The sequence below is a fragment of the Polistes fuscatus genome, unplaced genomic scaffold (genome assembly GCF_010416935.1).
Source record: "Polistes fuscatus isolate 324 unplaced genomic scaffold, CU_Pfus_HIC Scaffold1, whole genome shotgun sequence".
In the NCBI taxonomy this organism is placed as follows: domain Eukaryota; kingdom Metazoa; phylum Arthropoda; class Insecta; order Hymenoptera; family Vespidae; genus Polistes; species Polistes fuscatus.
In genome coordinates, this window is record NW_025112997.1 from 196,820 (window position 1) to 208,639 (window position 11,820).

Here is an 11,820-nt window from a genome sequence, read left to right on the forward strand (position 1 = left end):
ATTATTACAAGTATTTTTTGAATATCATAAAATCAGAAAATTAGTATATTCTTTGCGTTAAAAAATTTTGAGATAAATAGGTAAATTTTGTACTTTTCAACCTTCTATATCTTTCTGATTAAAAGTCAAAAAAAGTAAAACTTTAATGTAAATAAGATAAAAGAGCAAATGAAATAGATTATTAATTTATGCTTTTTATTAAAATAGATTGTAAATTGTTGATTTGAAAATTAATTCAAACTAAATAGTTGAGAAATCTGAAAGAGTAAAAACTATAATCCTAATCATTATAAAATGCGTCTATTTTTTTATAAGTGATGACTTATAAATATTTTTTTATCTTGAAAACTTACTAAGAATTTATTTATCAAATTTATTTATCCAAACTTCTTTCTTTGTTTGTATGTAGAATAATAAAAAAATGGCGTCACTGAGCGGTAAAACGTATCAAGAGGAACTGTTTTCTATGGTAGAAAAACCGAATTTTGATAATAAACGAAGTGAAATAGCTACATTTTATTCTGGAAAAAAAATGTTCATAACAGGAGGTTTAGGATTTTTAGGAAGGCTTCTAATGGAAAAGCTTTTGAGGTAACAATGTTTAACATTTGTTTTCATTCTCGATTAAACTTACACATTCATAGAATTATAATCATATAATATATGATATGTAAGATAAACTTGTTGTTATTTTGAGTAATTTTGAATTATAATGCTCCAAGAGGTTTATATGGTTGGAAATAAAAAATAAACTAGTGGTTTTACTTATGTATGCACGTTTTACTTATGTATGCACGTTTTACTTATGTATGCACTTGTTTTACGTAATTAAATTGTTTTTGAGAGATATTTTCTTCTAGATAAATTTTTGAAATAATAGTGAAATGATAGTAGGAATTATACTTCTCTGCATTAGTTTAAGAAATATCTAAAACTAAAACAGGAATTTAAATCCATACTGATACTGAACAACAATAGTTTAATAATTATTAATAAAGAAAAGTAATTTTTTTATAAATAACGTAATTTTTATAAAAACAACAAAAATTAAAAGTTTAAAACTTTTTTCTTCAATTCTTTCCCAAATTTAATAGGCATTTTGAAAAAACCCTTTACCACGATAACACCCTAAAAGTATACTGCTAATATACCAAACTCGATAAAATCCGTGAGTATCCCAGTGTATGTTTCCCTTGTAAGAACTTTTTGTAAAAATCTATTTCTATTTTTATTAGATTTTGTCCAGACATAAAAACGGTTTATTTGCTAATAAGAGCAAAGAAACAGCAAGATCCGAATACTTGATTCAAATAGTATTTCTATGATGTTTTGAGTAAAGTTACAAACATTCTACATATTATTGCTATACTTATGAAACAAATCACCGATATTATGGTGTATATTTAAATTTTTAGATTTTCAAAAGATTGAAGAAACAGCAGAAAGATGTCGAAAAAAAGATTATTCTCATAGAAGGAGACATGAATCAATTGAATTTAGGTTTGTCGGAGGAAGATCGTAAACGTATTCAAGATACCAATTTGATTTTCCGCAGCGCAGCATTCGTGCGTTTTATGGATAATATTCGTTTTATAGTTAATACGAATATTAGAGGAACAAGGGATCTGCTCTTGCTTGCCCAGGAGATGAAAAGTTTAGAGGTACTTTTTTCTAATTAACGATTTATATATAATCACGTACTTTAAAATATAATTTCTGAAGAAATTTATTTACTTAGACATTGGATTTAATAAAAAATATGTTGTTCTAGTTTTATAAACATTTTTTCTTTTGGCCTCTGTCTATATATCAACGGCATATTTATATTGCATACATAAGAAAAATGAAGAAAAATTCTACATGCCGCCTATAAAACGGAAGACATAATCAAATTGACAGAGATTTTAAGCGAAGACGTATTAGATTTAATTACCCCAAAGTAATAAAAAAATAAGAATATTGCATTTTTCTTAGAGCTAACATAAGTAGTTTAACATATTCGATTATCTTACAGGCTACTAGGTACTTAACCAAATACTTACTCATATTCGAAGGCAATCTGTGAAGATACTGTACGGCAATATTCCAATAAGATCCCATCTTGCATCGTTAGGCCATCAATTATTACTTCAACGGAAAAGGAACCATTTGCCGGTTGGATCAATAATTTGTATGGACTAACAGGAATTGCTTTTGGAAGTGCGAAAGGTGTTTTACGCACGTTAAATTGCAATGATAGGCTTATTTGCGACATAATTCCTGCTGACTATGTTGTCAATAACATTATTGCGGCAGCATGGGAAGTTGCACAGAAAAGGTCACTTTTTCTTTTTTAAAAAATCACTAAAATAAATTGTTAGTTTATTTCTTAAAATAACATTTAAAGCGTATAAAAAAAATCTTTTATTGTAGGTCCATACTAAAGAGTATTAGTCCTTCAAATGGAAAAAATAATGATTTACCTGCGGACAAAGAGATTCCGATTTATAATGTTGTTTCCTCTGTTCAAAGACCAATAAATTGGGCTACTTTAGAAAATAATTTAAAAACAAGTGTATAAAATTTCCTTCAAAACAAATATTATTTTACCACTCGTTACAGATGATACAGAACTATTATGTCTATTTTCTTTTGACAATTTTTTTGCACTGGATACCAGCTATTATAGTGGACTCGTTAGCTTATCTCAGCGGAAGAAAGCCAATGTAATATATGACGATATTTAAATTTACAAGCGATTTATTAATCATCGGTAAAAAAGCACATTATCAAATAATTGTATATTTTTCAGATTGCTTAACATCTTCAGAAAAATAGAAAAGTTTAAACATGTATTAAATTTTTTTACACTTAATGAATGGGAATTCAGGAACGATAACGTTTTAAAATTATAGGAGAAACTAGCACTCGTCGATAAACATAACTTCTTCTTCAATGCTGCTGATATTGATTGGCAGTGTTATTTTGAAACTTACATTAGGGGAATTCGAGTATATTTAATGATGGACTAATAGAGACGTTAGAAGAATCAAGAATTTATTACAGAAAGTAAATGTTTGATAATCTTGCTTTATAAAATATTTTGTTTTCCTATTTATTTAATCATTTTTTGATTTATTTTTTTGTTTAGGTTGAAAATCGCTTATTATACGATGAAATGGATTTTTATGCCTTGATCCTTTGGATCATCTATTCCTTAATAAATTCACTTTTTTGTACTGTATTTTCCTAGTCCTACCTTATCGTTAATAAATTCAATTTTTCTAACCGTGGATAAGATTTTTCTACTAATCATAAATCCGACGCTAAAACTATGGGTCCTTGACCCTCTATGGTGAAGCATTTAAATCCTTGTGTTAACACTTTACCGACCGGCCGTCGATTAATTGACGTTTTGTTCTCAGCACATACCGACCGGCCATCGATTATTCGACTTTTGCTCCACAGCGCTTACCGACCTGTCGTCGATTGATCGACTTTTGATCTTTCTGTTAGATTTGGTTAGACTAGACTGACAAGTAGCAAGCAGTAAGCATTTCGCATTCTTTATTTAGATAATTTGCGCTTTTCTCTAAGCTTTAGCCCTTAAAAATGAATGAAAAGGATAGTGTCGGTGAGTTTTACCTCGACGACCTGTCAGATTGTCTTGACTGCTGTTCAGCAAGTAGTACTGATGACGATAGCAGTAGTATAGCGATTTGAAAGCGACGACCTGTACCGCTAATATACAGTGATTCAGAAGACGTTGGCATAAATGATAACGTTGAAGACAGCAATGGTACATGGTCAACGAACGAAAAACATATAATTTTGGAACCTTTCAAAGGCAGCTCTGGCGTAAAAATTATGCCAAGTTCCTCTGAAAGCGTTATAGATATTGTGAATTTATTCATTGGAAGTTACATTATTCAAGTATCATTATCAAACTGTGGAAAAATATAGAATTACATCAAAAGCGAAAAGAATGGAAAGACGTCACGATGACTGAAATGAAGAAATTTTTGGGCCTGATCGTTTCTTGGGACAAGTAAAGAAGGACGTTCTCCACGATTATTGGTCTACAAACCCATCTATAGAAACGCCGTTCTTCTCGAAAGTTATGAGCATAAACAGATTTTTACAAATAATGCAAAGCTGGCATTTTTGTAACAATAACGATATTTCTCCCAATTCGCATAGGCTGGTGAAGGTTCAGCCTGTCATCGATTATTTCAAGGAAAAATTTAACAACGTATATAAACCAGATCAACGTTTGTCTCTAGATGGATGTTTAATTCCGTGGAGAGATAGAATGTCAATCGAAACATGTAATCCCGCAAAAATCACAAAATACGGAATACTGATCAGAGTGCTGTCTGAAGCTCGTATAGGATACGTATCCAACTCATGTGTGTATGCCGCTGATGAAAAAAAATCAGAAGAGACTGTATTATCGGTCATTAGACCGTATAAGAACATGTGGCACCATATATATCAAGATAATTACTATAATAGTGTCAACATGGCTAAAATTTAAAAAAAAAATAAATTGAGAGTGTGCGAGACGATTCGAAAGAATAGAGTCTTCTCAAATACTTCAAACTGCAAAACTTTCAAGAGGCCAACATCAATTTCTTAGAAATGGCAATATTTTATTACAAGTATGGAATAATGGCAAAAGGAACGTACACATGATCTCGACAATACATTCTGCACAAATGGCGGAATCTAGAAACAGAAGCAGGACATCAGATTGCCCCATACAGAACCTATTTCAATAATAGATTATAATAAATATATGAAGGGCGTAGATCGCGCAGATCAATATCTGTCCTATAACTCCATTTTTAGGAAAACAAAAAAATGGAGGAAACGTGTCGTAATGTTCTTCATCAACTGTGCACTTTTTAATTTCTTAAAAGTATATACAACTCTGAAAGGACAGAAGATTACATATAAAAATTTTCTGCACAAAGCGGCACTTTTATTGATAAAAGACTGCGAAACTGAAGAGCAAGATAAGAATCGACCTAATTCCGAACCCACAAGAACCACATCCCGATTTGATTATCCCGAAAGACTGGCATATTTCGGAAAGCATAAACTGGTAAATATAGTGACAAGCGGTCGATGTAAAAAACCTCAACGACAATGCAGAGTTTGTGCAAGAAAAAAAAAACTAAGCAGAACAGGTTTCGCTTGTAAATATTGCAACGTCGCTATACAAAGGTGACTGTTTCGAGCGATATCATCGTTTAAAAAAATATTAAACAACTTCTTTATTCGACAAATATTGTTATATGGATTATGGTATATTTTATGTAAATAATAAACTGAAAAAAATTGTCTTCTTTTTCTTCTTCATTCTTTGGTTTAGGCAAATTGGCTTTTTCGTAACGATGTTTTCTGCCTATTGCACTGTTAAATTGTCGCACCATCGTTTTCGTGGGCGCCCCGTGCTTCTGCGGCCAACCGGTAACTTATCCCGTGCAATTCTGACAATTCTTCCGTTGTCCATTCTGTTGATATGTTCGTTCCATTCTTTTTTCTTTTTAGTATCCATTCGTTAATGTTTTCCACTTTGTATGTTCTTCTTATATCTTCACTTCTCTCTCGATCCAGTAGTGTTTTTCAAGCTATTCTGCGAAGAACTCTCATTTCGGTTGTCTCTAGTAACTGTTTCGTTTTCGCCGTGTCTGGTCGAGTTTCTGCGGTATGTGACATAATAGGTCTTACCATTGCATTGTAGATTCTTGCTTTGGTCTCTATGTCCATGTTTTTGTTTCGCCATATTGTGTCATTCAAACAGCCCGCTATTCTGAATGCCTTCATTGTCTGTTCTCTTACCTCTGCTTCAACATCACCATACCTGAGATTTCTATTCCTAGGTACTTAAATCTCATTTCCTGCTGAATAACCTTCCCTTCAATTTCCAGTTTGCATCTTAACGGTGTCTTTGATGTTGTCATGCATTTAGTTTTCTGGGCCGATATTTTCATATTGAATATTTGGCTATGCAGTTAAATCGGTGTAGTAGACGTTGTAGATCATCCTCATTTTCGGCCACTAATACAGCGTCATCAGCATAGCATAGGATGGTTATTTCTTCGCTGCCATTTTATATCCTTTTAGCAGTCTTACATTTCTTATTATTTCGTCCATAATGATGTTAAAAAGCAGGGGACTTAGGGAATCCCCTTGTCGGACACCACGACCTGCATCAATCGGTTCAGTCAAGGCGCCATTTATCTTTGCTTGGATCATATTGTTTCTATAGATGTTCTCTATGGTCTTGATAAGATTATTCAGAATTTGCCGGTTATAGAGGAGGTGTTTAACATCCTTTAACTTCACTAGGTCGAATGCCTTTTCCAGATCAATGAAACACACATATGCTGGTCTGATGTATTCAATTGATTTTTCTGTTATCTGTCTTATGATGAAAACCGCGTCTGTGCACGATCTGCCTGATCTGAATCCCTGTTGTTCGTCTTCTAGATTCGTTAAGCTTTTAATTTTATTCGTTATAACCTTTGTTTTTAGTTTTAATGAAGTGTTTAAAATATTTATTCCCCTGTAGTTTGTAGGCAGTTTTTTGTCTCCTTTTTTAAACATAACTATATTTTACTAGTTCGCCATTCATCAGGTATTCTGTGTCGGTATAGTATTTTTTGTATTAGGAATGTTAACTGTTGTGTGAGACGTTTGCCACCATATTTTAGTAGTTCGTTTCGAATGCTGTCTTGCCCTGGGCTCTTCCTATTCTTTAGTTTTCGAATTGCTGTTTCTACATCACTGGACTCAATTTGTATGTCGTTTTTAGTTACTATTTCTGGCGTATTTAGTTCCGCTTGAGGTTCTTCTGATTTATAGAGTTATGTTAAGTAGTTAATCCAGGTTTCTCTTGTGATCTGATTTGTTCCGACCATTTCGTTGACCTCCTTTCTTTGATTTCTAATAAATCGCCAGATTTGTTTTTTAAGTCCATAGAAGTCACTCTTTATTCTCTTCGAAAAAAATCTCCCAATGGTGTTGTTTTGTTTGCCTTTCTAATGTCGCTGTTTGATTCCGGTTTCGTCTATACATTTCGTATGATTCAGGTTTTCGTAATGTTCTTTAGTTAAGGTATGCTATTTTCTTTTTTTTGCATATTTCCTAATCTCTGGTCGAATCCAAGGAGTTCTGATCATTCTATCCCGGTTTTATACATTTCGTGTTCCCAGGGCTTCATATGCATCTTCTAAAATGTTAGTTTTTAGTTTCTTCCAGGCTGTATTTATATTATCCTCTTTTTTTATTGGGTTTATTTCGATTTTATTCTTTAACCTGTTCTCATATAGTTGTTTAGTTGGTAAGTTCCATAGTGACTCGATTTTTATTTTCGATTCTTGATTTGCTCGGGCAAGATTTCTTTTGGGCTTAAACTTCATTCTTATTTTTGCTAATAGCAGGCAATGATCGCTTCCTACATTCGCGGAATTTAACGTCCTGATATCTAATATTATGGTTTGGTTTGACGTATCTGTTGGTAACAATATAATCAATTCTAATAGATAAAATAAATATTGTTTAACACTAATATTATTAAAGTAAAAGATTTTATTAAATTTGGTTACCCTACAATAACACAAAGCGTAAAATTTTACCAGAGCTTAAGAAAAGCGCATATATTCCTGCTCGTCAGTCGAGGCCGATACCGAGCTGATATCTCGGACGATCTGGGCGGTGAAAAGGGAATAGTATATTCAAACCGCTACCGGTCGGTAAAGTGTTAAGCAAGTCTTCCCCGGACTATCTAGTTTCTTGCAGCGAGACAACATCTGCTACGTAATTATCGTTCTCGCCGACCATCGATTGCAACGCCCTGGATCTGTACATACTTCGTACGTTCTACGTACCCACTTTGAGATTTCTTTTGTTCTTGAACTTAACTCGACATGAATTTCCTAGGGTAGTCCCAATGCGAAGATCTGAACAGGGAACTAGTTTACCTCCGGAAAATTTTACACTAGCAGAAATCATGGCGATGCTTGGTTGTTACCAGATAAATTCGTTTTACAGTGTGAGCTTATCAGACCTACGCTCAACCCAGGACCAGGAGTGCCTTTTTTAATCGGCTGTCCGCAACTGCTTATTCTCTTTGTTCGCAACTAACCTCTATCCCTATCCGAGAAAAATACTCCATTCATCTATCCGCAACCTAAAGACACACTGTGTCCCGGTGACTAGAACCCACTAACTCTGTGAATTATAACACCTTGTTTTACTGCTACGAGTCTAGCAGCTTTTAGGCTAACACAAAAAATCTGCAAGAGAATATAGTTTAAAAAGAAATTGTTTAAAAAATAATTTATAAGTAACACAAAGATGCATTCTTTTTCCAATTCTATTGATAGAATATTAATGCACATGGTTTCTTTCTTGTAGAAATAAAAAGAAGACTGTGTCTTCAAAAATCTTTAATGATTTCAATACCATCGTCTTCTTCTTATGTTGGTAAAAATAATGCGCTCTCTCTACTAGTAAAATGATTGATCATCTGTGGAGATAGAATAAGTTTTTTAATGCTTTGAATAAATATTTTTCAAGAGAATCACAATATTTGTTTCTATCAGAAAAAAACATTATTTTTTTACCTTTTAACGAATCCATGTCTTGCTTATTCCTTGTTACAGTGGTTGAATTCTATTCGCATAATAATTCACATTGGATCTCTATGAATAAAAAATTAGTTAAAAGAAATCTTTATATTGTTACCCCTTGGAAAATGAAATTTATATGCATAGATCCGATGCTGGAACAAATCTTTTTCTTACAGCCGCATACTTTTAGATAAAACTATTTAAGAAAGTAGTTTATGTATGAAATATAACAAATATAAATACAGAAGCAGAGTACCATAAATTGAATGAAAAAATAATATAATAAAGATATTTAACTCAGTAAAGTATGTTTACTGAACATAATATTGCTATTCAACTTACTATTGTCTTTTGTAATATTAAGATAAAGAGTACGATTGTAATTCATCGGTATTCTTACATTTAAATCAGAAAATATTCATCCTATGGTTAAGGTATAAAAATCCAACAGCATGTTATCCAGGTTATTCATTTTCAACTTTAATTGCTGATCACTATAGAGAAGAAATTAAAGGAATTAAAACTAATATATTATTATACAAACCTTAGTTGACTTCAAAAAATACTTTTATTACCAATATTCATGAATAATAAATGTTTATGAAAACATTTTTGAATATTCACAGTTATTTTATATCAATCACCATCGTATGCAATAATTAAATAACTTTAAAATACATAAATAAATTTTATTTGTATCGATATAAAGCACGTGATGTGTATATTAAAATATCAGAATATAGATACCTATCAGTCCAAACAAAATTTAAGGGAGAATTATCGATTTACCTTATGCCGTTATTTTGAAATCGATGTGCCCGAGTTATGTTACAGTGTACGAGGTATGAATTCACACACGTAAATAATAACGAATGATTTATTTTTGTTCATGTAAGTGAGTAAATAATCAAACTAAAAGAAGTTGGTTAAAATACTTTTACTGATTAATACGTCGTTACAGATTGAATGCCTGACAGAGAGTGTCAGCGCCAGTCGTCGCATGGGATAAGGTTGAAATCTGCTTATCGACAGCAGGCCGCTACAATATGTGGCCGTCACGCTAAAGCTTGGCGCCACCGGCACTCTTACCGTCACGCTTTTGGTGACGAAAACTGACAACTATGATGATAAGGACGCTGGCCGCTCGGTAACCAGATGCGTAGAGACCGGATCATATAACTCCCGCGCATTGTTAATTCCGACAAACTTCAAGATGTAGATTTAGCGATTGGTGTTCAAGCATCATAAAAATTCATTTTTATCATCTTTTCTCAAACACGTTAAAAGAAGTATAATTTCAAGCACTTTTCACGCTTTATAATCCAGGTGCAACTATGTTTATAATGTTTACTATAAAATTAATATCACATACTCTAATAAAAATTTAAAAAAGTATAAAGTAAATTAAACATACTTTAGAATACTAAAAATAAAAACGGAAACAAAGAAAATCAAGAAAAAAAATTTTTCATGTCGAGGATTTACTTCGATATTACGTTAAGGAAACTGCATTTTAACTCGTCTCGCTACTGAAATGTAAATAAATAAAAATTTTTTTCGAAATCCTACTACTGCGTTCTTGCAAAAGATTTGCTATCTGTATTTCGTTAATGGTGCAATGTATAGTCTTTAAAAACTTTTACATTTGTTCAAAGATCTGAAAAAACTATAGCCAGAAAACCTAAGATTAAACTTTTTAATTTTATTTAATATTTGTTTAATTAAATATGTATAGCATTCGTATAAGCATTTATAGTTGTTAAAAAGGTATAGTAAAACGTGACGAAGTAAATATTTACTGAGAAGAATATCTCTATCTAACTGCATAAGCTATTGTAAAAATTTAAAATCGTTTCTATAGTCGTTTAAATGTTATTCCAATTAAAAATAATTGATATTTTACATTAGGTCTTATGACGATTCTGCCACATAGCAGAATAAATAAAAAGTATTATAAGATCAAAAGCTACAAAGTGTCCTAAATTTTTATTACATTTAACTTCAATTCTTTTAAATTGATTTTGCACAATTATATAAAATTAAAAGTACAGATATTAGAGTCTAAATTAGGAACAATCAGAAAAATGGTTATAAATAAATAAATTAAATTGTGTAATAGTCAAATTAATTGTGAAGTAGCCAGATATGTTACAATTTTTTTGTTTCCTACATTGATTAAAAATGCCTGGCATTGTGGACAACGCCAAAGAAAAACTCACAATTTTAGCAGGTCATATAGAATATATGAAAATGTCCCAAAGTACGACGGATACAACATCACCGTAACGCAGTTTTGTAGGGCGTGTCGGCGCGCGCTTGATTCATTACCAGCAGGTTATTCACCCGAAGTAGAAGCGTCTCTCACTAGACTACTCCTTTCAAGACTTAATGGTCATGCATACCTAGTAACGGAAGGCCTTAAGGTCGATAGAGTAGAACACCTTATTGATAGACTAAAAGACGCATTTCTGCCTTCCCGCGGATCAAGTTATTATAGGGGAAAGCTCTCTACGGAATTTATGAGACCGGGCGAACACGCGCTCGATTATTTTGAACGAGTAAGAGAACTCACCCAGTCGGTTCTAGACGAAGCGGCGAAAGAGTCAGGGCGTTTAGAACACGGGATGGAAATAGCAATCGAGAAAGAAGGATTAGACTCATTTATTAGGGGTCTGCCTCGGGACTATAGAACAGAATTAAGATTTGAAAGATATAATAACTTTGACGAAGTCTTAATCTGCTTCCTTAAAATAGACAAACAGATCAAAGAGGAAGACGATAAGTTAGGTATTTCGATAAATAAAAATCGCGTCGCGAACGTCAGACCAATTAACAGTACTATTAACTGTAATTATTGTAAAAGAGATGGGCATTTGGAAAGCAATTGTTGGCAAAAGAATGGGTATCCTTTCCCTTCCAATTCCGAGCAAAAACCTTCTAGTAAGCCTGGATCCCCTACTAAATTTAGGTCTCCTTCCAAGAAAAAGACCCCATTAAAGAAATGCCAGTATTGTAAAAACTTTGGGCACCAAATTCTCGAGTGTAGAAAACTTAAATATAAAATCGAGAATCTCAATTCGGGAAACTTGAAAAGGGGCGCGGACGAAGACGCGCGTCGCTCCCCCACTCCCAAGGAGCGTCCACGAAGCGCAAGTCCGAAAGCGGGCCCGTCGAAATCAAACACATAAGACGAAATAAT

General features: G+C 32.7%; 1 protein-coding gene across 1 annotated transcript; it reads left to right on the plus strand.

The window, feature by feature from the left end:
- Nucleotides 1–421: 421 nt before the first annotated feature.
- LOC122519828 (fatty acyl-CoA reductase 1-like) lies at nucleotides 422–2,560 on the plus strand. Its single transcript, XM_043639578.1, has 6 exons — nucleotides 422–591; nucleotides 1,247–1,313; nucleotides 1,416–1,661; nucleotides 2,015–2,022; nucleotides 2,114–2,317; nucleotides 2,413–2,560. The coding sequence occupies exons 1-6, from the start codon at nucleotides 422–424 to the stop codon at nucleotides 2,558–2,560; spliced, it is 843 nt and encodes a 280-aa protein (XP_043495513.1).
- Nucleotides 2,561–11,820: the final 9,260 nt, after the last annotated feature.